The sequence below is a fragment of the Balaenoptera borealis genome (assembly GCF_965194805.1).
Source record: "Balaenoptera borealis genome assembly, chromosome: 19".
Taxonomy (NCBI): domain Eukaryota; kingdom Metazoa; phylum Chordata; class Mammalia; order Artiodactyla; family Balaenopteridae; genus Balaenoptera; species Balaenoptera borealis.
In genome coordinates, this window is record NC_138878.1 from 56509572 (window position 1) to 56536162 (window position 26591).

At 55.2% G+C, this 26591-nt stretch overlaps 2 protein-coding genes and 1 long non-coding RNA gene across 20 annotated transcripts in view; all 3 read right to left on the minus strand.

Annotated features, from left to right (window-relative positions):
• Positions 1-22: 22 nt before the first annotated feature.
• On the minus strand, positions 23-5754 carry CCNP (cyclin P). Of its 7 annotated transcripts, none has more exons than XM_082367164.1 (7): positions 4052-5754; positions 3775-3972; positions 2373-2418; positions 2030-2169; positions 1271-1429; positions 1029-1180; positions 23-264 (listed from the first exon to the last, which is right to left on the minus strand). In XM_082367164.1, exons 1-7 carry the CDS (start codon positions 4055-4057, stop codon positions 99-101), a joined length of 867 nt encoding a protein of 288 aa, XP_082223290.1. In that variant the 5' UTR covers positions 4058-5754; the 3' UTR covers positions 23-98. The 7 variants fall into 7 exon arrangements, with proteins under 7 accessions (XP_082223290.1, XP_082223287.1, XP_082223291.1 ...); XM_082367161.1 differs by having other exon boundaries at positions 2014-2169; positions 2248-2418; XM_082367165.1 differs by having other exon boundaries at positions 23-485; positions 2014-2169; positions 2248-2418.
• Positions 5755-5864: 110 nt separating this feature from the next.
• AKT2 (AKT serine/threonine kinase 2) overlaps positions 5865-26591 on the minus strand; it is a 51432-nt gene continuing 30705 nt past the window's right edge. For 8 of the 12 annotated variants that reach the window (XM_082367132.1, XM_082367130.1, XM_082367138.1 and 5 more), the window contains 10 exons: positions 18904-19057; positions 18314-18445; positions 16703-16768; positions 15517-15585; positions 14592-14714; positions 13390-13518; positions 12959-13173; positions 12384-12471; positions 12171-12273; positions 7681-10815 (listed from right to left, as the gene is read on the minus strand). In XM_082367132.1, coding sequence (XP_082223258.1) covers positions 10631-10815; positions 12171-12273; positions 12384-12471; positions 12959-13173; positions 13390-13518; positions 14592-14714; positions 15517-15585; positions 16703-16768; positions 18314-18445; positions 18904-19057 — 1264 coding nt within the window. In that variant the 3' untranslated portion in view covers positions 7681-10630. Of the gene's footprint in view, positions 7544-7680; positions 10816-10865; positions 11048-12170; positions 12274-12383; positions 12472-12958; positions 13174-13389; positions 13519-14591; positions 14715-15516; positions 15586-16702; positions 16769-18313; positions 18446-18903; positions 19058-26591 lie in introns of those variants that run through there. The other 4 variants (XM_082367133.1, XM_082367134.1, XM_082367141.1 and 1 more) reach the window with 4 other exon arrangements.
• Positions 23088-24865, minus strand: LOC309616507. Its single transcript, XR_014237509.1, has 2 exons — positions 24730-24865; positions 23088-23283 (listed from the first exon to the last, which is right to left on the minus strand). It is a non-coding gene; the product is annotated as an uncharacterized lncRNA (long non-coding RNA).

Here is a 26591-nt window from a genome sequence, read left to right on the forward strand (position 1 = left end):
GACCACTGAGGATAGAGAGCGCTCGGAATAAAAAACTCTTTTATTGAAGTGGGAGACAGACGCACAAAGAGAGTCTTTTTTTGCTGGGGTCTCGGGGCTCAGGGAGGCCCGGCCGGGGGGTGGCGGAGCAGGCGGGCGGCGGCGAGGCTGGTGCCCTGGCGTTGGGGCCGTGCGTACTTGAGGAAGATGGCGGCGAGGCCGGGCGCAGGGCCTCGGAGCGCGGCGCGGACCATGCACGGCTCGACCGGGCCCAGCTCCGCCCGGCTGCGGCGGAGAGACGGAGAAACAGAGATGGGGCAGGGGTAGCGGGGAGTAGGAGACGACCTGTCCTCGGAGCTTGGGGCTCGAGGCTGAGAAGACGAGCTGACTTGGGTCCCCGAGGACTTCTCAGGAGTTCTCTCGAGGTCGGACACGCGGTCCATCATCTAGAGTGACTGGAGGGCGCCGAGGAGGGGCAGACCCCCTATTCTTCCCTCAGAGCGCGGCTATGGGAGAGCCAGGACACGCGAAGAGGGAAGGACTGGGGCTGAGGATGGGCAGACAGACATCCAGCTCTACCCTAGGGCACGGGCTGAAGGAAAAGATGATTCACCCTGCCCCGCGGTGGCACGGTTAACAAGGAGATGAGGGACTCCAGCAGCTAAAGGGACACCAATTCGTGGCCAGGAAGGGAGCTAAGGGACTCGAGGCTGGCAGACCTCTCCTTCTCAACCCTGGAACGCAGTTTGAGCATCTTCTGGGCCTGAGGAGATCCTATTTTTCACCTTGGGGCAAGGTTAAGGGCCCCCACATCTGAACAAACACCCCAGTCTCTCAGACACCCCCAGAGAAAAGCAAATGGGACCCCCCAGACGAGGCAGACACCCCATTCTCTCTCGCACCCAGCAAACAAGTCTAGCCCCACCCCAGCCCCCAGCCCCCAGCCCCCACGCACACACACCTAATTGTCTCACATTCTCTGAGACAGTAAAGACGGCGACCAAGAAGGTAGGCCCTGAAGCCACGGAGACCCTCCGCCGCGGCCATACCTGTAAAGCGCCGGCTCGGGCCCGGAACCCGCCCCGTGGAGCACCCGGTGTGCCAGGCTCAGCGCTGCAGCGGCACGGCGACCCGGCTCCCATCCTGCTGCCTCGGCCTCCAGCAGAGACAGCTCCAGGAAGTAAGTGGCAAGTAGCAACACCTGCCATTGTGGCGGGGAGCAATCAAGCCACGCCCCTTCCCGCGCAGGCCACGCCCCTAGCCGCGCAGGTCACGCCCCTGCCCCGCGCACCTGTGGGCCGCTCCGGGCCAGCGCAGCAAGCAGCCCGAGGCAAAGTAGCGGGCCCGGGTGGTGCAGCCGGAAATCCAAGCGGCTCAGGATGCGGCGCTCCGCGCACAGAAGCTCGGCCCGCGAGAAGGAGCCATCGCCCAGGAGGCAGAGGGAGGCGGGCTGGGAATTGGGGGGAAAGAGGTGGAGGAATCTTGAACCCCGGCTCGTTACTCCCTGCCCTTGAGCTCCTGGGATCGGTTCAGTCCCTGTTCTGGACCTCAGTTTCCTGGTCTGTAAAATGGGGCCATTGATTTGTTGTCTGGAAATCGTGGGAAGCAGAGGCTTCAGAGTCAGATAGACTTGCGTTCCCGAGCTCAAACCCTACCATTTACTCTCTGTGTGACATGGACATCCACTGAAGCTCTCTGAGATTCAGTTTCTTCATCCATAAAACGGAGATGTTACTCCCTACCTCACCAGGCAGTTCTGATAAGGCACTGAGTTTATGCATGTTAACTACTCAAACTACTATAACTACTCAAGACTGAGTTCAAGTCCCAAATGCTTGCCTTTGGGCAAATGTCTTCCTCTCTCTGGGCCTCAGTCTCTTCCTCTGTTAAAGGGACACACTGGTAGCCTCTACCACAGACAGACATGCTGGGATTCCAAGAGTAGGTAAAGTGCTCGCTTGGCACACAGTAGGCGTTTAATCTGTGATGCGGCGAGGAAGGGCTCCACCCTCCCAAGCCCCGCCCCGGGAGTACCTCTGGAAGCACGCACTCTTCCATTTTGCACGCCACGAACAGGCAGGCCACGCCCAGCAGCTGCAGGCGGTGTAGGCGCACTCGGCCCGCGCCTAGGTAGGAATCGAGCAGGTGCACGGCCAGGTAGAGCGTGTCCCCCGCCAGGCCCAGGTACTCCTGGGGAGAGGCGCAGGTGATCACCACGGTTCTAGGATGCTACGCAGGCCCAGCCCTTTCTCCCTCCCCATTACGTACGTGAACCTGCACTAGCCAGTCCACCACTAGCGCGCGCATCTCCGGGGTCACGGCGCGGGGCAGGGCCCTCCGGGGCAGCGCGCGGCACACCTGGGGTCGGGCAGGAACGGCCTCACTCTCCTCACCTGCGCCTCGGCTTCTCTCCCGGGCTCCAGCCCTGGGTGCAGCAATCTCCTCGCACCAGTTGGATGTCATGAGTGCCACACACAAACTGGCCTCCGACGTCCCCTCCGAATATGCTCTTCCGTGTCCCCATCTAGAACCCTGGATGCCTCACTTTCCATCTCTCCAGTCTAGCCCCCATGGCCACAGGACTTCCTGAGCATCTCCTCCTGGGTTCCCAGACTCCAATCTTAGTCACCAAGCCTCAACCCATCCTCCTCAGAGCACCCAGAGGGTCTTTCTAAACTATAAATCTGACCAAGGAACTCCCCTGCTTAAAACCCTTCCTTGGCTTTCAGTACCCTTAGGAGAAAAATCCCAATTGCTCTCAGACTCTCTCAGGCCCTGCTCCAACATCACCTCTTCCCTCTCTCCCCTCACAACCCACACTCCACTACTCCAGCGTTCTTTTGGCCCTAGACTATGCCAAGCTCATTCCTACCTCAGGACCTTTGCACTTACGTACCGGCCATTCCCTCCAGCTGAAATGGTCATTCCCCACTCCTTGCATTGCTGACTTCTCGGTCATTCCAGTCTCAGCTAAAATTTCCCTGACTTTTTCTATACTTTTCCTTGCACCCCATCATCTCTATCTCATTGCTTTATTTTCTTCATAGTATTTCAGTCTGGAGATACCCTGTGTTTCCTTGAATGTTTTGTCTTTTTGCCCCACTAGACTGCTGGCACCACGAGGGCAGGGATTTCTGTTCAGATCACAGCTGTGTCTTGGTTCCTAACAGAGACCCTGACCCAGGAGAGATGCTCACAAGATGTTTGTTACATAAACACATCCCTTCGGTATTTCTTCTGGCAGTGCCTGTCTCAGACAGGTAACTGTGGACCACCGTGGCCTGTGTTTGGTTTTTGTGGCCCTTCTGAAATTATCGCCCGCATTTGTTTGTCTCCCCACAGTGAGGACAGACTATCTCATGTTGTCCATCACAGCGTCCCCAGTGCCTAGAACGTGCTCAGAAACATTTGTTAATAACTCGCTAAATAGTTGGTAAGTGAGTAAATGTGAGGGACAAGTACGAGAGGTTATGCAATACCAAAGGAGGGGCTGCAGACAGCCTGGGGAAGATGGGAAAGGGCATTCCCGGCAGTGGAAACCACACAGGTAACAGTGCGAGAAAAAAGCCAAGTTGTGGGTGGCAGTGGTGTAAAAGCTGCAAAGTCGGGTGGGAAGTGAGGTGAGAGGCTGGCGAGGTGGGAGTTAGGGAATGCTTGCTGAGTGGGCGTTGGGCAAGCGAGTCAGCTTTGGCTTCCTCTAACCCGACAGCCTCTGCTGCCCTCCAGGGATGTGGGCGGCGCCAGAGTTGCCCAAAGCCCGCTGGTCCACGAGTGTCCCGCCCCGGTCCCACTCACCATGACTTCGGCGAAGATATCCCCGGCGTACTCACGTTCTCCCTCCAGCCCCAGCGAGCTCAGAGCCTCCTCCAGCCCCGGCGGCGCGCACGGCCCAGGGGGCCTCTCCGGGCATCCTGGGGAGACCCTCCTTCCCGCGGGGACACCGTCGGGGACTGGGGTGCTCCGAGGCTTGGCATCGAGGGGGTCAGTTGGACTCTGCAAGGGGGAGGGGGTGGGGTCAGGGTCTGGAGAAAGGCCCAAGCCAGGAGGTGGGAACCTGGCTCCTGTATCTCACCAGCATCCTTCAGGCTGGAGTCAAGGGCCAAGCCGAGCTCCCGCCTCTTCCCGCCGGCGCTGAGGACCCGCGGTGGGCGCTTTAAATGCGCCTGGGCGCATGCGCACTGAGCACGCTTCACCTGGGCAGGCGCACAGGCAATGGCGAATGCTACGTGGGCTCGCTCTGCACCCTCCAAACCTTCTAGGTCAGACAGCTGGATCAAATCCTCTTCCTGCTACTTACTATATGACCAGACGCAGGCCCTCTGAGTCGCACTCTCCTCAGCTATAAAGTAAGGGTTTCAAAACTTAGCCGACAGAGTTGTCCTGAGGAATTTGTAAGATGGTTTGTTAAGTGTCCAGCACAGGGATTAATACAGTAAAAGCTCAAGGCATGAGAGCTATAAAATCACATAACAAATATTAATAGAGGGCCTCTGTCCCCTGTAGTGGGTATTCAGGGATGAGCAAACCAGCTGTGGTCGCTGCCTTTACCAAGCCCACAGCCTACTGTGGAGATGACCCGCACAAGTCACCAGCGATCGGTCTGGACTAGTGCAGCGGCCTCTTCACTGCTCTCCCTGAACCCATCCTCTACAGTCTGCTACCCACATGCAGCTGGAAATGATCCTGTGACACCTAATAAGTCAGATCACACTCTGCCTCTCTTCAGAACATTGTGGCTCCCATATCCCTCAAGTTGAAAGTCCAAGTGGCACTATATTATCTTCCCATCCCAAACACACCTTTGAGCTCATCTCCTATCCCCCTCACTCATTCCTCTCCCATCACACTGGCCTCCTGGCTCATCCTCACCCACACCAGGCACAGTCCTACCTCAGGGCCTTTACACTGGCTATTCCCTCTGCGTGGAACCTCTTCCGTCAGAGATCCTTCATTTCCTGTAAAGTGTTTACTCAGATGTTACCTTCTCCATAAAAAGTGCCATCCTAAGCATTTCCTGTTCCCATTCTTTCTATGCACTTATTCTCTTCTTAGCACTTACTGCTTTATTTATTGTCTCCCTCCTGACTAGAATGTGAACCCCATGAGGGTAGGGCTTATCTAATTTTTTGTTTGTTTTTCATTGCTGTATTCTCAGTGCCTAGAACAGGGCTTGGCACATAGTCGGTACTCAAACATTTGTTGAATGAATGAGTGAACAGGCTGTATGTAATTTTTAAATCATCTGGAAGGGCCTCTTTGAGGAGGTGATGTTGAAACTGAAACCTGTTAGAGGAGGAGCCAGAAACGCAAAGAGAGGTGAGAATATTCCAGGTGGAGTGAACAGCATGAGCAAAGGCCCTGAGGTAGGAGAGCTTGCTATTTTCAGGCATTGAGAGGTCAGTGAAGCTGGAAAAGTGAGCAGAGAAGAGTGTGAGATCCCGGACCACTGGCTTTCTGTCATACTTAAAATAAAACAAACTCCTTACCTTCAGCACAAGGTCCTTTTGGCACATTGTTACCTCTCTAAACTCATTTCCTTCTACTCTCACCATTCCTCAGTCCTTTTGAAATACTCTGTCTTCTTTATGTTTCCCAAACACATCAGACACCTGCCTGCCTCAGGACCTTTGCACTTGCTGTTCCCTTTGCCTGAACCCCTGATGAGAACCTGGATATTCATATGCTCAGAGTATCTCTACACAGTACAGGCAGACCTCAGAGACAGTGCAGGTTTGGTTCCAGACCACCCCCATAAAGCAAATATCACAATAAAGTGAGTCACACAATTTTTTTTGGTTTCCCAGTGCGTATAAAAGTTGTGTACACTATACTGTAGTCTATTAAGTGTGCAATAGTATTATGTCTAAAGAAACAATGTGCATACCTTAATTTTAAAATGCTTTATTGAAAAAAAATCACACACACACACAAAACAACAAAAGAAAAACAAAAAACACGCTAACCATCATCTGACAATACAGGGTTGCCACAAACCTTCAATTTGTAAAACATGCAGTTATCTGCCAAGTGCAATAAAGCAAAGCACAATAAAATGAGATATGCCTGTACGAAATAACTACAAAGGGAAAGTAGTAACTTTCCAGAGGAGAAATCTGACAGACGCCACCTTAACCAAGGAATCCAAGTCATCACCAGGAAAAGGACAGATCACCTCATGTGCCTCCTGATAGGATGCACTGATAGGGGCATCTCATTTCGGGGAATTCCTTTCAAAAATAGCTTACATATAACCACAAGGAAACATCAGGCAACAAACTCTGATTGAGGAGCATTCTGCAAAATAACGGCCCTGTAAGCTTCAAACCAGACAACTGAATACAACGTGTGAGCCTGGACTGAGTCATTAGCCAGGACTTTTCTTTCGTATTCGGGGACATTAATGTGACTATTAGTAAAATCTGATCAAGGTCCAAGAGAAAAGCATTGTATCAATATTAACTTCCTGACCTTGATAATTGGACCTTGATTATGTAAGAGAATGTTCTTGTTTTGGGACAGATACATAAATATCGGGGGGTGGGGTGGTGGATAAAGTCAGTGTAGGATATCACGGAGAACCTGCGTGAAGGGTAGATGAAAATTTTTCGTACTTTTTAAAAATAAAATTTGGAGATTTATGGAAAGTTGCAGAGAGGACAGAGTTCCCACATACCCAGACCCAGTTTCCCCTATTAACACTTTAGTGTGGTCTTGTCACAATTTAATGAACCAATAGAGACATAGTATTATTCAAGTCCACGCACTATTCAGATTTCCTGACTTTTTACCTAATGTCTTCTCTGTCCCAGGACCCCATTCAGGACACATTACATTTAGTCTTCATGTTTCCTAAGGCTTCTCTTGGCTGTGACAGCTTCTCAGGCTCTCCTTGTTTTGAACAACCTTGACAGTTCTGAGAACCAGTGGTCGGGTCTTGTGCAGAACATCCCTCAGCTGGACTCTTCCTGATGCGTGTTTTCTCTTTATTAGACTGAGAGTGTTTCAGAAAGACCCCAGAGGTAAAGTATCATCTAATCGCCTCCTATAGGAGGTACACATTGCCGACACGCTTCACCACTTGACGTTGACCTTGACCACCTGCCTGATGCAGCTCCACTTTCTCCACTAACAGTTGCCTTCCCCCCTTTCCATACTGTACTCTTTGGAAGCAAGTCACTTTGCAGTCCATACCGAAGGAGTGGGGGCCATGTTTCCCCTCTTTGAAGGCAGACTATTTACAGATATTATCTGGAATTCTGTAGAGATATGTCTGTTCTCACCATTTGTCATTTATATCAGCACAGACTCATTTATTTTACCCCTTGGGTAAAACCCAATACTATGCTAATTATTGTTGCTCAAATTGCTTTCAGCTGTGGCCACTGGGGGCTCTTTCCCATTGGCTCCTGTGTCCCTTCAATGCCCCGTCAGTGAGGGTTTGGTTTGGTTCTAGTAGGTCCTTATTTTCGGGCACAAGATGCTCGGGTTCATCTTGTACATTTTCTGCTCCAGTCCTAGAATCACTGTGGTACTCTTTTTTAAAGTTTCAAAGTTTTCAACGAGTCTGCAATTATTTCAAAATTAAAGTTAAAAATATGTGAATCGCTACACTTTTGGGGAAAGCTATCTGGCATGTATTAAGATACAGCAACTCTAGAATGTAGGCCACAAAAATTTAAAAAGCACAAGCGCGATAAGATGGATTGTTACACTGTCAAAGGTTTATTACAGTACTGCTGGTAGCAGCAAACAAACTGGAAACCAAGTAAATTCTTGTCGACGGGGGGCAGCTGAATCAGTTGAGGCACATCCAACCCAAGAAAGCAGAGAAAGCTCGTGAAGCAGCTGGAGGCATGACAAGTGTCCACGAGGAGTCCCCCAAATGCAGAAAAGTGGCTCAGAGAGGAGGATCTCGTTTCTACCAACGACCCAGCAAGCCTACTGATGTACATATGCCGGCAGGAGGGGGGAGGGGTAAGATGCAGCAGTACAGAGCCCAGCAGCTTGACGACCTCAGCTGGGAGGAAAGAGTTATGCAGACAGAGGGACAGCCTTTCATGGCACTGTGTAACATGGCACAGGGGTAACATGAGGACCAGAATGACCGCTCAAGGCCTGGGGGTGGTTTTGAGTTTCCTCCTCCTCCTTTCACAAAACTCGTGAAACTGTCTAAATGCACGTGACAAAAGACAGATCTATTCAAAATTTAATTTCCCCAATTGGTAAAATTTATTAAAACACTCCCCTCTAAAACTCCCTATTTGGGAAAAGTTCTCCTACCGAAATAAGAAGCACCACTACATCTACGGATACACATTCAACTGAGGGCAGCAACTGAGGAACCCGGGGGAGGCCTCCGCAGGCTGTTAAGACACCACTAACTGGCTGAGGTAGATGCGGGGCTGGACCCACACGAAGGTCTGAGTGACAGTGTGGTGGGACGAGGAACTCTAGCACCAGGCACCTCCAGGGGCTGGACAAGAGGGAAGAGTAAAAGGCTTTTCTTTTTTCATTAATTTTTATTGGAGTATAGTTGCTTTTAAAAGGCTTTTCTTTATAAGCCTCTCTGACGCTTATCATATGACCACCAGGACATACTTTTGTAACTCAATTCATAATAAAGTCCATATGAAGTTAGAAAACAAAAAATATTCCTTGAGTCTTGGTTGTAGCATCTGACTTTTCCTCTACCCCCATTTACAATCTCAAAGGCTCCGTGTGTGTAAAGGCCTACACCTTCGGGCAAAATCTGACATTAAATTCACCTGTGCCAGGGCTCCGCAGGGGCAGCCCTGGCCCTGGGGTCTGAGAGGAGTGACTCAAGCATGGTAACTCCAGGATTAAAGGGACAGGTGCCAGAGGGGTCCCAGAGCTGTGAAGGCTGTAACCCAACCCGAGATGCTCCCAGCCGACTGCCACCACACATCCCACTGATCCGCCAAGGGTTGTGTGTCAGAATTGGGGGCCATAGGTAAGATGGGGCGAGCAGGCAGTGCCCCCTTCCAGGGCTCAAGGGCCACAGGAAATGAGTCCTCTCCCTCCCACGCCCACTCTAGGGCCCAGCGACACCTCGCACCCCTTCCACCCCCATCTCTCCACCCCACCTCTTTCTGCCTAAGCAGCTTCCGAGGGACTGCAATGGTCTCTGTCCACTGTACCCCCCGCCCAGGCGCCTTCCCCCAACTCTTCGGCAGCTTCCCCCCCAGCGGTCCCCACCCTCCACCCTGAGCTTGAGCACACCTCACCCCCTCCTCGTGGCTCAACAGGCCCCGTGACCAGAAGGACGGGAGCAGGAGGCAGCTGATGCCCGGGGCCAGACTCTGGAAGCAAGGAAAGGCCCAGGGTGGTGGACCCCAGGCTGAAATGAGTGTCTTTATTGCTTGTACCGTACAAACACGAGGGATGGGGACAGGCCGGTGGGGAGGAGGGAGAACTGTCAGGTGAACGACAAACACACACAGACAGGAAAAGTCAGAACCCACCCACCCAAACCAACCCCCCCACCCCGCCCCAGAATGTCTCTCTGTGACCTACCTACAGAAGGTGGGCTGGGGTGATCAAAACCACAGAAACTAAATCCCAAACCCCAGAGATGCTGGGGGGAACAGGGCAGGGGGGACAGGGCAACAAGTGGACCTCAGGTGTGGATCCCCTGCTAGGCTAGCACCCCCTCCCCCTCGGGTTGAAGTGCCTGAGCCAGGGGCGGGGCCCGAGCCCACACACACCACGCACACTCGAGGCCGGACTCGCTTGCCCTCGCACACACATACCCAACACACGTGCACACACACACCCCCCACGTGCATCTGCATCCCAGATGCACAGGCACGCCCGCAGACACACACAGCCTGAGGCACGCACGTTGAGTGCCCAGAGCACTGACACGTTCACCTTAAGGCTGCAGAACGTGGGGCCCGGAGAGCGGGAAGGAGTGCGGTGGCCTGGAGCCTCCCTTCGCAGAGGCCCCTACCTCCGTTCGTACCAGACACCCAGCCCCACCCCCTCTTCGACCCAAGTCCACCGGGCCCAATACTGTCTCGGTGCGAGATGTGTAACAGCCGAGGCTGGCGCCCCTCCGCCCCAGGCAGAGAGAAGGGGGACATCCCGGCCCCCATCCTCAGAAGGGGCTGGGGCCAGGCCCGGGCTCCAGCAGGAGGTAAGGCCGGCTGAAGGAAGCCCTGGTAAGGCACGGGGCTGTTGGGTGGGGAAGCCAGCCCCCAAATGCTCCTCCTGCCTCATCCCCAGGGTCAGGAGAGCAGCTTAGGGGATGGGGGAAGACAGGGCCAGGAGGCAGCGCCCATCCCCTGGGCCCCCTCCCGGTTCCCCACAGGGTAGAGCAGGCCCCCTCCCCACGGGGGAGCCCTGAACCCCCAGTCCTGCATGCGGCTTCCAAAGGCCCTCGCCTACTCCCGCACCCCCGACCCCTGGACATTATTGCTTTTCCGCCCCCATGGGAGAAGGGGGCTGGATTGCCCCACGCCAGGCCACTCCGAGCCTAACGACAGGGCAAGGAAGGCAGCACCAGGGCGCTGTCCACCGGGCGGCCCACCAGAAGGCAGCCTCTGACAGAAGCAGCAACCCAGAGGCAGGGCTGCCTGTGGGCGCCCCAGCCAGAAATTCAGGTAGGCCCCACGGCTCCATGCTTCGCCCCTCACTGGGGCTTTATGTTGATTAAAAACCGGCATCTCTCCAACTGCCCAAAGGCCTGGTCCTGGGGCAGGCAGTGGAGAGTCTCCCAAATCCTGGCCTGGGCACAAAGGTGAGGGCAGGACAGGATCCTGTAGGCAGGGCCACTAGGACCGCTGAGGTGAGTTTGGCAGAGGGCTGAAGAAAAAACTGGAAATGGGGGTCAGGAGGTGAGGGATGGGGACACAAACAAAAAAGGCAAAATAAAAAGTTTTAAAAAAAGCCCCCCGGTGGCGATGGCAGCCGCGCGTGCGTCCCGTGGTGGTGGCGGCGGCGGCGGCGGGCAGCGCTGCTCGCTCCGCTCACTCTCGGATGCTGGCCGAATAGGAGAACTGGGGGAAGTGGGTCCGCTGGTCCAGTTCGAGTGAGCCCAGGCTGTCATCTGCGGGGTCGGTGGAGGTGGATTGGGGAGAACCGGCCTGCAGAGGGCCCGGGCACCCCACCCAGCCCCAGGAAGGGCTGCAGCCAGACCACAGTGCAAGCCCCAGCTGGCGCGCTGTCCCCGAGAACGAGAACGGGGACCACCGGACCGAGGCTCAGGGGCTTCCTCGCAGACCCAGCCTCTCGGCCACAGCTCCACCCCAGGCCAGAGCCCTGGCCCACGGGCCCCACAGCCTGCTCACTCAGCCTCCCAAGCTCCCCCCAGCTCCTCTGCCCCAGGCCACACTGGGGTCCAGCCCAGACCTCTGTGGCCCAGCCCCTGCCCTGGGCGCCACTCCTACCCCCAACAATCCTCCCCTCCACATGCAGCCGAGGAGGGGGTACTTGCTAAAGCCCTGATGCAACCCTTCCCTCCTCTGCCCAAGACCCTTCCATGGCTCCCCGTGCAACACGTCCGTACTCCTCCAGTGGCCCCCAAGATCCTCCTGCTCTGGCCCTGATGCCCTCGCCCTTCCCCCATCTATTCTGACCTCTGCAGTGCTCCCATTTCTGGGAGTCCCACATGCCACTCCTTCTGCCAAGAGCGAGTCTCAGCTGCCATGTCTCTTTCTCCAGGAAGCCCTGACTCACAGGCCAAGTCAGCCATTTCCTCTGAGCTTCTCCAGACCCCGTACTTCTAATACCACAGGCCTGATCACTGTGGGCTGTCAGCCCACCTGGACTCTGAGCAGCTCCCTGAGGGCAGGGCCCAGGGCTGTCTCGTCACTGCTGTGTCTCCAGCACTGGGCAGGTGACAGTAAGAACTCAAACAGCTACAGGATCACCGAACCCATCCAGCCCCAAAGACCTGAGCAACTTGGGAGACAACTGTGGGCACTGATGACTCCTCAAGCGTCTCCTGCCCAGACCTCTCCCCCAAGTGCTGCGGCCAATGGCTCCTGGTGACCCTCACCAGGTCCACCGGTGGGCCAACGGCGAAAGCCCTGGCGAACATACTGCAGGGTAAAATGCCCAGGCACGGAGGGGGACCTGTGAGCTTCCTCCTGGAGAACTGGGCCAAGAGCAGACCCCACCCCTCCACCGCCCAGCCAGGCCCGCGGGGAGAGGGGGCCTCAGACACTCACAGCGGTCCGGGGGTGTGATTGTGATGGACTGGGCGGTGAACTCGTCGTCAAAGTACCTTGTGTCAACCTCAGATGTGACCTGAGGTTTGAAGGGTGGCAGGAGCTGTGGAGGAGATGAGTCCAGGCTCAGGTGCCTGAGAAGCGGAGGCCTCAGCCAAGGTCGCCCGGGAGCGGCCGGGCTTCTGCGGGCAGCAGGCAGGCAGTGGTGCTCACCTTCTTCTGCACCACGTCCTGCCAGTTGATACTGAGGAAGAACCTGTGCTCCATGACCTCCTTGGCATCACTGGGCCCCCCGCCGAGCCTGGGCAGAGACGGCCATCAGCACCCGCCTCCCGGGGCAGCCGGGGCCGGGGAGACGGGCTGTCGGTGCAGGCCTGGACCTGCGACGTGCAGGCCCTGAACGACCTTTAATGGTTCTGTCCCGCCACAGACCGCCACCTCACAGAGGAGGAATCCGAGGCTCAGGAGGGAGCTCCTGTGCCCAGGGTCACATCCTGCGAGCTGAGAGGGTGGGCTTGGCAGACGGCCGCTTCACATCCTGGCTCTGCCACCCTAGGCTGGGTACAGGGCCACCCTGTTCCTCAGTGTCCCCATGAAACAAGGCAGGGAGGCCAGAGGGCTAAGGACAGGCCTAGCCAAGGGAGCGCTCCCTAAGTGCCAGCTGTGGGGACGATCCACACACACCAAGCACCCCACGGGCGAGTGCACCTGTGGACGCTGCCCCCTCCAGGCCGAGGGACGTGGCAGCAGGTGACACTGGGCTGGGCGGGGCAGACGCCAGCCCTCACCTCTGCTTGGGGTCCTTCTTAAGCAGCCCAGCAAGCAGGGACTTGGCCTCCGGGCTGAGCGTGCGCGGGAAGCGGATCTCCTCCATGAGGATGAGCTCGAAGAGGCGCTCGTGGTCCTGGTTGTAGAAGGGCAGGCGGCCGCACATCATCTCGTACGTGACCACGCCCAGCCCCCACCAGTCCACCGCCCGGCCGTAGTCGTTGTCCTCCAGCACCTGCGCGGGGAGGCGCAGTGAGGGGCCCGGCCCACGCCCCCGGGGCCGAGGCGCTGGGAGGGGCCCGAGGGGGACACGGCCCTGCCCGGGGCTGGGAGGGCCACCGAAGGAAATGGCGCCCTGCCCTCAGAGGGCCTGGGCGGGGGAAGCACACAGGGCTGAGGGCCCCCTCCTCCCTCGGCCTCACACGCCCCTGGGCCCTCCGGCCCCAGACACCTCGGGCGCCAGGTATTCAGGGGTCCCACAGAAGGTTTTCATGGTGGCCCCGTCACTGATGCCCTCTTTGCACAGGCCGAAGTCAGTGATCTTGATGTGGCCGTCTTTGTCCAGCATGAGGTTTTCCAGCTGTAGGAAAAGCCAATGTGTCAGGGACACAACGTATCTCAGGGTTTCCTGCCACCCCTGAAACTCCACACACCCCTGCCCTTCCCTGGAGGAGGCTGTGGCCTGGGGTAGTGGCAGCTGTGCCAGGGGCTCCAGGGGGGACCAGAGGTCACACCCCAGCACAAGGTTAGGCCCTCCGAGGCTCAGGGGGAGGCCAGACCCGGCACCTCCCCAGCGCCCCCTGCCCCCAGGGAGCTGGTAAAAAGCAGGGCAGGGCGAGACAGGAGCCAGGTCCTGCCCAAACCGCTTCCCCCGCTGCGGGCTGCGGCTGTCACACTTTGGACGTAAGGAACACTATCTTTCTTTCTCCTCTTTTTTCCTAAACTTAACACAAATGGGCACTTTAGAGGGCCTCTGCGTAACCTCCACCAGGTCAATAAAGACCACCCCCTCAGAAGCCCCCACGTGCCCCTTCCCTGTTATTACCCACCACCTCCTCCAACACAGAAAGAACTTTACTTCTCTGCTTTTTAAACATTTTTTCCACCTATATACACACTGGAAACGATACAGATTCACCTCATCTGTCTGGCTTTGCCCTCAGCCTCAGCCCGTGAGACCCGCCCAGGCATCGTGCGTGGCTGTAGTTTGTCCCCTTGAACTGCCGTGCAGAGTTCCATGGATACACCTCCATGTGTTTTACCCACTTTCCGACAACGGACACTCGGGTTGCTTCCAGTTGGGGGTCAGTGTACACAGTGCTGCCAGGAGCGTGTGCGTCCACGTTGAGATGGACACAGGCACCTGTTCCCGCGCATGCTCCTAGGGCAGAATGACTGTCTCACAGGGGACACGTGTGTCTGGCGTTGGCGGGCTCGGCTGGGCCACCTTCTAAAGCGCTTGGACCAACCGACACCCTCCGGCCGCACAGCAGGAAGCCTGGAAGGGCCCCACGCAGGGCCACCTGCTGTGGAACCACCACCTTGGGCCTGGGTGGGAGGCTCAGCTCCGAGAAGGACAAGACAGACAGACCCTCCATGGAGGGGGACGCTCAGCAGACAGGCAGAGGGCCGGTGCGCGGCCTGCGCGCTCACCTTGATGTCCCGGTACACCACATCCCGCGAGTGCAGGTACTCCAGGGCTGACACGATCTCCGCGCCATAGAAGCGGGCCCGCTCCTCCGTGAAGACGCGTTCCCGGGACAGGTGGAAGAACAGCTGCCAGCAGAGGAGGCAGGGGAGGTGAGACCCCGGCCCAGGGGCGGGGAGGAGGGGACCGTGTGCGGCCCCGGCACCCAGCCCAGTGACGAGGTGACGCCTGCCCCACGAACCGGCGAGTGATGGCAAGAAAGCCCAAGTGAGGGGTGGTGAGTAGAGAAGAACTCACGTGAGCCAAAAAAAAAAAAAAAAAAGAAAAGAAAAGAGAAAGAAAAAAAGAGCAAGGGATAAAGAGCGAAGGATAGACACCAGGCGCTGAGTGGAGTGAGGCAGGAGGCAGGAGGGGGGAGGCGAACGAGGAGCGACAGCCAGGAAGCAGAGGACCACGACTCAGGAGCAAGTGACAAGCTGTGAGACCAAGTGGGAGAGGTGAAGCCAGTGAGCGACCCCTGCGTGGAGAGAGAAGGGTGTGAGGGACGAGCAGCGGGTGACGGGTGAGCGACGGCAAGTGGCTGAGGGCTCTCATCAGGAGACCACGCTGACAGCAGAAGAGTGGGGGTCCTGACCCGCAGACGCTTTCTCTGTGGCCTTTAAGAACGTCCTTGTAGCGCTGTTGGCCAACCACCCACACAGCCCTCTGCACAGCTTTCTGGACCTCAGTTTGCATCCTGCCTACCAACTCACTAGCTGTGGGAACTTGGACAAGTCACTTAACTGCTCTGAGCCTGTTTCCCCTCCTGCACGACAGAAATGGTGATGCCTGCCTCAAGGGGAGGGGGGCGGATGGAACAAGATGACACCCACTAAGTCTCCCTCTGCCCCCCACACCCAGAAAGGCAGCCTGGGGGCAGCCGCAGCTCACCTCGCCACCATTGGCATACTCCATCACGAAGCACAGGCGGTCGTGGGTCTGGAAGGCGTACTTCAGCGCCTGTGGGGAAGGAAGGCGGGATAGGAAGTGGGAAGAAGGAGGGCTCTCCGCTCGGCCCTGGGAGGCAGGGGCGCTGCTGATTCTGCACATACACCCCCCACCCTGGCTCAGGCCGTGGGAATCAGGCGGCCAGGGTTCAGATCTCAGCTTCACCTTTTGTGGCGTATGAGTGAGCTCATGCCCTGACAGTAGGGAAAGGGTTACTGTGCTCAACGATCCTGTCTTCTGCCTTCAACTAGGCCTCCAAGAGGCACAGCCAGGGGAGAAACTATGTTCTGAGCAACCAGAGCTGTTTCACATCTCTCCTCCTCCCATGTTACAGTCAAATGGGTTAAACCTACACACACACACACACACACACATACACACGAGGTTTGCTGGCTGGGAGTTGGCAATGGCTTGGGAGCCAACCCCCAAAACAGGCTGGAAAAGCGATCTGCCGACAAACAAGTAGTTCTCAAACTGCGTTCTAAGGAGCGCTACAGAGAGTTCCTAAGAGGACCCTTAGGTGACCCCCTGCTCACAACAACTCTACTGCTCCCTGTCTTCTACACTGAAGAACCTCGTAAGATTTCATTTGAACAAGTGCTTTGGCTCAGTAGGACACCTGGCCAGCAAGTGAGCTAGAGAAACAACCTGTAAGCCATCTTCAACCTGGTCCATTCAACTGATGGCTGCTGGCCTTGATGGAGACTGTAGCCAAAGAGGTGTCTGCTCAGCCTAAGTTGATAGGCAGCACAATAATAATACATCTGCTCCTAGGATTACCTCTTAAAACATAAAAAAATAACGTTCCCACTCCGACCAGCTGGACAAAGCACCTCTAACCCATAAAGACAGCAGCCATGCTCTCCTGGGGCCATCTTATAACCTGGTATCATCAATCGGCTGAGGTGTTGACATGAAGGCACCATCTGTGAAGAAGCTGCCACCCCTGGTGTCTTGGTTCAGGCTGCCCGGAGAGCCCACAACACCGTGCCCCAGCCATCTGGCCAACACCAAGTCTGTTCTTCACAGTGGCAGGGGTCAGGCTCTTTCCCTGAGCTCTGTCCTAGGGGGCCAGCCCGGAGGCCCCACAGGCAGGCGAGGCCCTGCCTGGGACAAGAGTGCTACTCACAGTGAGGAACGGGTGCCTGGTGTTCTGGAGGACCCGGCTCTCGGTGACCGTGTGGGCGACTTCATCCTGCAGACAAAGGCTGGGTGAGGGGCTGGAGGGCACCACCACGTCGGCCACACACCCCCCGCCCCACTTGAGAGATGGGGGAGCAACAACTTGGTGACATCCAGTTCCATTCCTAGTCAATACACAGACAGAACGGCAGGAGCAGAATGCTTCCATTCACAAGCCCTGATGAAACACCAGGCCCAGGCAAGCACACTCCGTGGCTCGCTCTCAGAACCATAAGGCGAGAAGCTGACGGTTACTTCACAAGGGAGGATCCGGCTATCACCACCTGAACCCACGGTCAATTCTGACATCCTTGGTGGGGGGGCGAGCAGACATTTTGAGACCCCTAAGGTGATGCCACAGGCCACGGCAATCACCACCTATAAACGTTCCTGAAGGACCTGGATCTAATCAGGACTCTAGGCTGTGAGCAGCGGTTCTCCACGTGTGGTCCCCACGCTGGCAGCATCAGCGTCGCCTGGGAACTTGGAAAAATGCAAATTATCGGGCCCCCTCCTCGGACCCATGAATCAGAAACTCAGGGGGCGGGCCCAGCACAGCGTCACAGGCCCCCCGCTCCCAGGACTCTAACATGGGCTTGAGTTTGGTATCTGAGCCGTGCACGGCGGTAGCCCAGGGAGCTGCAGTGCCCAGACACTGGCTCTCCACGGGGCGAGTCTGTCTCCAGGGGATAATGTAATAACATCGGCAGTAATGTCAAAGGACATTTTTGACTGTCACAACTCGGGGTGGAGGGGTGCCCTGGTAGAGGCCAGGGGTGCTGCTACATGTCCCACAGTGCACAAGACTGCCCCACAGCAGAGAATGGTCTGGTCCAAATGTCAGTGCTGAGGCTGAGAAAGCCTGCCGTGGACCGATGACACCAGGGATTGTTAATTCTGTTGGATAGGATCACAGTACCACGATTATAGTCTTTAAAATCATCATCTGTTAAAAATACACATCTAAGTAGGTATGGCTGAAAACCTGTGATGTCTAGGACACGCCTTAAAGTACTCCAGAACAAACAACGAGCAGTGCAAAGGTAATGAAACAAGACTGGCCAAATGTTAGTTAATGTTGAAGCTGATGACTGCTAAATGGGAGTCCATTATATTTATTTTTCTTTAAAAAATTTTATGTATGTTAGGAATTTCCTATTTTAAAAACTTTAAATAAGGAAAAAAAGGAATAGAACTCCATTCCTGGCCCAGCCTCCTCCTGAGACACCCTGAGCCAAGCCCCACCCTTGTGGCCTCCCCACAGGCCCTCTGCCGCCACAGGGGCTTCCTTCAGGCCTGACAGCACCTGCTGGGTGAGGACCCAGCCACACTTCCCGGTGCCCAGAGGGTGGGGGACTCAGCAGGCAGGGCCCCACTCTCTGGGCCTTAGGCTCCCCTTCTCTGGGGACTCACAGGACTGAGCAATGGGTCTGGGTTGGGGGACACAGCAGCAGACGACCCGGGAAGCGTCCCGCCCAGCGCGTGCTCCTGACCACCGTCGGGCTCCGAACTGTGTCCCCCACAGCGGCCAGCCCGCAGCAGCCCTGGGAGGGCCCACCTTAGCGATGATAACCTCCTTCCGCAGGATCTTCATGGCGTAGTAGCGGCCGCTGGCCTTCTCCCGCACCAGGATGACTTTGCCAAAGGTGCCCTTGCCCAGGAGCTTGAGATAGTCGAAGTCATTCATGGTCTGCCCGGGATGGGGAGAGAGTCGGACAGTCAGTGCTTGGCACGTGGCCCATGGGAAGAAATTTTAACAAAGAAAAGGGAAAAAATCAAAGGACACTGTTGCCAAAATGCTCAGGCAGGAGCAGGAAGGGAGGCTCCGGGCAGCAACTGTTTGTTCTGAAGTGGCCTTCAGACCAAGGCTCTCCCACCATTCGGCTGAGCCTAGGGTTCTGACGTGGGGGTAGACGGGTCTTCACGACCCCCCGGGACAAGGCTGCCCCTCACCCTGTGGGCCCAGAGCGGCACCGGGGCATCTACAACCTGAAATCACCCAGTCTACAGGGCAGTCAGGAAGTGTCCTGGCTGGGCCCGTGCGCTCGGTATGGAAATCAAGGGCGGCAGGGCCAGGCTTGAGAGGGAGAGGGGTGCTCACTGACGGGCAGGCCCCAACCGCTGGCCACCTGCCTTCCCAGCACTTACCACCTTGGCCCGCGCCTTGCTAACTGCCACTTCCATCTCCTCGGCTGCAGAGGGGTCGCTGGGGGAGCCACACTTGTAGTCCATGGGATCCTCCCCCGGGCCCCGCTGCTTGAGGCTGTTGGCGACCATCTGGATGGCCTGCATCCACTCCTCCCTGTGCGGGGACACATCCCGGGAGCTGAGAGTCCTGGGGCGCCTGTGCCTCGGGGCAGGGAAGGCCGAGCCCCACGCCCCACGACCGACGAGCAAATGCCCAAGCACCTTCGGGCATTTTGTTGAGATGTGTCTGGCCTAGTGGAGCTGGGGGGACCAGACTGAAATCTGACAGACCCTCTGGCTGTGGTGGGCGGGACAGGGCAACAGCAGAACAAGGACAGAGACCATCTGCGTCCCAGAAGGGGCCGGACCTGAGGGCCACCTGAAGTCCGGCAGCAATTACGTGACTAGAGGGGAGACGGCCTTTCTTCACAGCCCCTTGAAAATAAGCCGCCACCCTGAACCTTGAACGAGAGAGAGACAGTGCTCCTCTGAGTCCCTGAGAACGAATGACAAGCTCATGTGCACAAGTGACCAGTGTTTTGCAAAAGAGAATCAAGGGCAGGAGGAGGCATGCATTAGCCAAAAGAGCTGGAGATCTTCAGGCAAGAGCTGACCGACAAGACTCCCTGGAGGTGGCCGTCTGCTGGGAGGACAGGTCAGGGACCTCCTGGTGGGGCAGGGACAGGGGGGAAGGCGGCGGACACGGAAGCAGGTCCCAGCAGAAGGCAGACGGGTTTAAGAACAATACGCTAGTTGTGTCACTCATGATCTAGAACTTGCTGGGAAAGAATTTTCTTTTGATACTTGCAAAAGTTCTTTCTGTAGAGAGGGAAAATGCATCTAGGAGAAATAAGTAAAAAAGACCACACACCAAAAAGAAAACAATATGAAGCTGCTGAACGATACTAAATTGTCCACGCCTCCCCATTATTTTGGACCCACCACACAATTGTAGGTGGCTGAGCCCAGTATTTGTTGAACCCCCTATGGATTTTGCTTATGTCTAGAAAAGCCACGTGCACAGTTCTGGCTGAGCTCCGTGCCTCGCTGAGCAAAGCAGCAACCAAGCCGATGGGTCCCAGTTCACACCTAGAAGCTCCGCCTGTCCAAGTGGCGTCACTCACGTGAGATCACGCTTCCTAAGACAGATGCATGTGTACCACGAGCACAAGTATCAGGTGCTGGCACACCAGCCCTCCCCAAGCCTGAGCAGAGTCTGCGGGCCCCACAACCACATATGTCCACACCCCCGCACGAGGCCAGGGATTTGGTCTGTTCATACATGGTGTGAGCCAGCACCCCGGCGGGTACTCGGTAAGTATCTGGGGAATGACTGGCAACCCAAACCCCGAGCGGCCCCAAGCCCAGCGCACACCCAGGCACAGCAGCGCGAGCCTCTTCCCTCCTTGACCCACTGCCTCAGGTTGGCATTTCTCAACGCGTTTTACCCATGCCCTCTTTGGAACAAATAACAGTACAAATCCCTATCCCTATGTTAATATTCCTGTTTTTTAAAAAAATAGGGGTAGGAGGAGCATATCCCGTGGCTTTATCCGATCATAACTGTCCTCTTAGAAATTTTAAAATGTTGACTTTGGGTATATGACCGTGGACGGAAAAAAAAAAAAATCACCGATCTCCTAAGACACACTGAATATACTAAAAAGAAAAAAATACGTATATACTTCACATATAGAGATCTCGAGGGACTGTCACATAAAAAAAGCAACTTGCAGACCAAGATATGTAGTGTGCTATCATCTTTGTTTGTCAGGGAGAACGCAGTCCATCAACAGGACCTGAATGAACGAGAGACTGGAGCTTCCACACCGCGGGAGGGAGCACCGGAAGCAGCTGTGTGGGGCCTCTCTGGGCAGCAGAGCTGGGGCTCAAACAGCAACTCTGCCACCTGGGCAAGCCCAGGCCTCCCAGCTCGCCCCCTCCTTGGTACACTGGGGGCACTGAGACGCTAGCGAGCTGCTGTGTGCAAAGCCTGCACCCAGAGAAAGTGCTTGACTCAAGGACGGGGCTAAAGACACTGGTGAGACCTGGACCCATCCCATCTGGAGCCAGAACCCACGGAGATGCAGGAGGCTGGTCGGGGGTAACTCTCCTGCTGCCCGACAAGCTCCCGATCCTGTTCCAACTGGACCGAGGTGGCAAGGTTGCAGCACTCAGAATTTCAGAGAAAAAGCAAGGGCCTCCGTCCAGGATACTCCTCAAGGGTTTGCAACATGGTGTCTGGGGCAGAGGGGAGCTCCTACCCAGGGCCGGGGCTAACATGCCTTCCACCCCTCAAAGGAGAGCCCCCAGGGGAAAGAGCCTCCTGCCCCGAGGGACACGAGGAGAAAAATAACGCACACCACCGCATTCCATGCTCCTCAAGGGGGCTGGAGGGGGAGGGGCCGTGCTTCTGATGAGGAAACTGAGGCGCATGGAGGTGGAGTCACCTGCAGAGGTCACGAGGCTACGAGGCAGCGGAGTTGAGCCCCGTGCCTGGGCTCCCCCCGGCCCCGGCACCACACTGCCCGCCCTGATGAGCTGCAGCTTCCTCCCAGACCAGGCCCACCAGGCCCCGGAGGATCAAGCAGGGCAAACTCGCGGGAAGGCTCAGGGAATAAGGGCCACCGTGCCGAGGAGCCCAGAAGCGGGCGAAGGAAAGCCGCCTGTCGGGAGTCCTGCCCCTTCCCGGAGGCAACACCGGGCAGGCCACTTGACCTTCCGGTGCCTCAGTGGGCTGACACGTGGAGCGGGGACCAGAGGGTCGTGTGAGGGAGCACACGATACAAAGCACTCAAGACAGTGCCAGGCACAGAGTAAACACCTCAAGGGGTTATGAGAATTCACCCAGCCAGCCTGCAAATCCCTCCCGAGTGTCTTCTACGTGCCAGGCCTTGTTCTGGGTGCTGAGGGTGCAGCAGGGAACAAGCCCCACTGGAGCTCCAGGCCTAAGGGAGAAGACAAGTATGTCAAGGCTCCAAGGCAGGGGCTGGAGAGGAAGCCCCTTCTCAGAGGGCGGTCAGGGAAGGCCGCTCTGAGGAGGTGGCATGTAAGCCGGGATCTGGAAGACGCCCCTGGAATGTGGGACATCCCCAGTGCCAAGAACAGGGACTTAGCTGTGAAATAAATGAAATGGAGGGAAGGAGGTAGGCCTGCGAAGTGCCAAGAGGGAAAAGAATACAGGCAGAGTGACCAGCGTGGCCAAGGGCCCGAGGAGGGAGCCTGGGGTGTCTGTGGAAGGCACAGCAGGTGCCAGCATGTCTGGAGCCAACAGAGAGAGAGGAATGGAAGGGATGAGGGTAGGAGGGAGGACCGGCCACACCCGGCTCCACGAGCCACTGTGTGAGGGATTTACGTCTTGATCCTTAACATCACAGGAAGTCCTGGAAGGGTTTATCAGGGGGGTGACAGGATCTGATGTCGGCTGTAAGCAGGCGACAGCTGCGTGGGGTACGGACTGGGAGCCGAGACAGGAAGCACGAGGAGGCTACGGCAGGACCGAGGCGGAAGGAGCTGTGGGCACAGGAGACGGAGGAGAAAAAGGCACCAACAAGCGCGATTCCACGGGGCGCCCAGGCCAGGTGCATCCACATCCACATCCTCTGCGTTCCTCACGACAGCCAGGGAACTGAGCCCCACTGAGGAAGCGGCACAGTGGCTGGTCTGACTCCAGACCCTGGGCCCCAGCCCTGGGCTACCCTGCTGAGCAGAACGAACTGCACCCTGGAGGGAAGCTCGGTGAACTGGGGGTGGCCGAGCTGTCCTTAGTGCACAGGCCTGTCCTCGTCACAGCCTCAGAAATAACAGCTGACTGCTGGTCTAATGGCAGAGGGGGACCTCTCTCCCTAACAAGGGCCCTCCTCTGAACCAGAGGGGTGTTCACAGCTGGAGGGCATCTGGGGTCTCCCTCTGTTCAGACACTCTCAGATGGGCTGACTTGGCTGACCCAGGTCCAGCCCTGCCTGGTAGGGAAAACCCAGGCCCTTCAGATCTTCTTCTTTCTTTTATTCTGTAACTCTCTGTGCCTCGGCTTCACCATCATTATGCCTCTTTAGCAGGTGAGGAACTCCCTCCTAGAAATGTTGTGAGAATAAATGAGTTAATACATGTAAAGACGTTAGAGTAAGGTCTGGCTCAACAGAGCATTAGTTCTAATTATTCTTTTATTCATTCAACAAACATTTACTGAACACCTAGTTATATTCCCGGCACAAATAAATAAATAGGAAATGTCAGGAATTCCCTGGTGGTCCAGTGGTTAGGACTCCGCGCTTCTACTGCAGGCCCCTGCAGGGCACGGGCTCAGTCCCTGGTTGGGGAACTAGGATCCCGCAAGCTGTACTGCGTGGCCGAAAAAAAAAGAAGAAAAAAGAAAATGTCACACCAGGTAGGATAGATGCTATGAAGAAAAATAAAGCAGGGTAAAGGTAACAGTCATGGAAGGCAGAGCAGGACACTCTGAGAAGGTGGCATTTGAGCAGAGACCTCACAAAGTTAGAAAGAGAACTGTAATGATATCTGGGGGAAGAGGATTCTAAGCAAAGGAAACAGCAAGTGCAAAGGTCCTGAGGTAGGAAGTGTGCTTGGCATGTTTAAGGAACAGCATGGAGACCAGGGTGGCTGAAGTTGACGGAATTGGTGGTAGGAAATGATTCTGGAGAGGAGGCCAGATCATGTAGGACTCTGTAGAATAGAGCATCGACTTTGGAGTTTACTCCAAGTGGAACTAAAAGCCACTAAGAGTTCTAAACAGAGAAATTACAAGATAAGATTTACATTAAAAAGATCACACTAATGTGATGCACTATTAAGTATACCTGCCAAGACCAAGGGTCTGCAAACTTCTCCTGGAAAGGGCCAAATAATAAATATTTTAGGCCTTGCAGATCACACAGTCCCTGTCACAGCTTGGTCACTACTCAATTCTGCCACAGGACAGCAAAAACAGTCATAGATAATTGGTAAATAAATAGGTGTGGTATGTTCCAATAAAACTTTACTTATAAAAATAGGAGGCCAGGGACTTCCCTGGTGGCACAGTGGTTAAGAATCTGCCTGCCAATGCAGGGGACATGGGTTCAAGCCCTGGTCCGGGAAGATCCCACATGCCGTGGAGCAACTAAGCCCGTGTGCCACAACTACTGAGCCTGCGCTCTAAAGCCCGCAAGCCACAACTCCTGAGCCCACGTGCCACAACTACGGAAGCCCGCGCACCTAGAGCCCATGCTCCACAACAAGAGAAGCCACCGCAATGAGAAGCCCACACACCGCAATGAAGAGTAGCCCCCGCTCGCCACAACTAGAGAAAGCCCGTGCGCAGCAACAAAGACCCAATGCAGCCAAAAATAAATTAATTAATTAGTTAAAAAAAAAAAAGAAAACGAGGCCAGGCCATAGTTTGCCAACCTTGCTTCAGACCTTATTTCTGGTTTACAGGAAATACAGGCACGGAGGAACAAAGAAAACAGTGCCAAAAAGCAAAAATAAGACACATCCAGAGTATGGGACATCCTACAAGACAACTAGTCTGGCTTGTCAAAAAAAATTAATGTCATGGTCGGGGAAGAAAGACAAAGGCTGAACTAGATTAAAATAGGCCAGAGACAACATGTACCTTGGTTTTTCAAATCCTGGTCTGAAAAACAACATTTTGAGGACAACTGGGGAAATTCAACTACGGCACAGATCTAGAGAGGATGTTAGTAAATACATATTATCAATGATCGTCTCAGGTATGATAAGGGCACCAGGATTCTGTAGAAGAAAGTCCTTATTCTTAGGAGATACCTGCTGATGTATTAAGGAGAAACGCGTCACAAAGGACGAACAGAAATTCAAGATGCAGCATAAAACACAGCCAGATGAGGCAAACATGGCAGATGTTGAATTGCTGAACCTAGGTGCAGGGTATCTAGCGGCTCATTTACGATACTGTTCTTTCAACTGTTCTGTCCACCTGAAACAACAAGGCGGGGCAGGGAGTAGGGGAATCGCTCTAGGTGCCCTGGGGAGAGCCGCCTGGGGGAGGAAGCGCGCAGGCCGCTGCAGCACCCAGGCAACCACCAGTCAGCAGCGTGGCCCCTGTCGGTCCTCACCCCGCCCCCGCCCCTCCCCAGGCTCAGGCCCGGGCAGGGCAGTGAGGAGAGCCATGAGCAGAGCAGCCTCCCTCTTCCGGGTTTCTGGCTCACACCTTCCCTGGGGTTAAGGTCAGCAATCTGGGGTTTGGTCTCAGAGCAATCCTATCAGATTTCTTTCCAGTGGCAGTGGCAGGTACAAAGAGAAGAAGGAAGCTGGGGGCTCTCTAGCCCGCACAGTCTTAGTAAAGGGATTCTTCCCCACGCCAGAGAGCACGGCATCTTCCTATAATGGAAACTACAGCAGGTCTCTTGCCTACTAAAACGTTTTGCCAGCTCCCCACTGCTCCTTCTCCAGGCTTGCGAAGTGTGTGCCAGGTACTGCTGAGTCAAGGGCTTCCTGTTTATCGTCCCCCTGAATCTTTTAGCAACGCTGTGACGAACCCCAACTGATTCACTGCTTGCCAAGCCCTGTGGGGACCTCCATCTGGAGTCCAGGCGCCAGCTGAGCTTGCCAGCTTCAAGGCCTCCGCTTCCCCTCTTCCAAGACCCCTGGCCCTTGATTCTTTAGTGATGCTTAACCCTCTTGTCTCTGGAATGACAAGCTGCCTCGCCTCCAGGCCTTTCACATGCTGGTCCCTTTTCCTGAAGCCACCTTCTTCTTCCTGTCTCCATGGCCAACTCCTACCCACTCCTCAAAACTCAGCCCAACACCTAGACCCTATGCACCTACCGGTCTCAATTTGCTTTTACTGGCAGTCCATGCTTCTGTACCCAGTTTTCACCTGAGTAACACCTCAGCGGGCCTGAGATGGTCATCCTGTTCCCCATGGTGGGGCAGCTATATTTTTAATCTTGGGAAGCTTTGCAATGACAATTACAGTATAGATTACAGTAATATGTCTTATGATACTGTTTTGTGTATGCTCTAGAAATGCACTGTCCATAAAGGTAGCCACTAGCCATATGGGGCTATTTAAAAATTTAAGATAATTAAATAAAATACAAAATTCCATTTTCAGTCTCATTAGCCGCATTTCACATTTCAAATGCTCAACAGGCATATGTGAGTAGTGGCTACCCTCTTGGACATCACAGCTATTGAACATTTCTATCATGGCAGAAACTTCTCTTGGACGGCACTGTTTTAGGGTTTTCCAGAGGATCAGCTGAATCCTCACCCCACAGACAAGCTAAAGGAATATTTCTCAAAGTGAAGGCCAAAGGGACAAAGTGAGGGAAAAATATTTGCCACTCATTACAAAGATCTAAGCTCTCTTATAAAGAGCTTTCAGAAATGAATAAGCAAAAGACCAAGTACCCAAAAGAAAAACAGACAAAGGATATCAACAGACAGTTCAGAAAGGGAAACTCACATGGCCCCTGAACACACGAAAGGACACTCAAACTCACCAAACGTTTGGTAAAAATCCAAGCGTTTGAAAACACAAGGCTGTGAGGACACTCTTAGACATGGCCTAAAAGAAGCATTTCTCAAAATTACAAATGCATATTCCCCTGTGACCCAGCAATCCCACATCTAAGAATTCATCTTACAGATTTAACTACAAGTAT

Excerpts from the sequence above, each read along its gene's own strand:
- CCNP (XM_082367161.1), bottom strand. Across the intron at positions 1,181-1,270 it reads TGGCCCGGAGCGGCCCACAG|GTGTTGCTACTTGCCACTTA; the intron begins GTGCGCGGGGCA and ends CCACAATGGCAG. Across the intron at positions 265-1,028 it reads CCCGAGCCGGCGCTTTACAG|CCGGGCGGAGCTGGGCCCGG; the intron begins GTATGGCCGCGG and ends TCTCCGCCGCAG.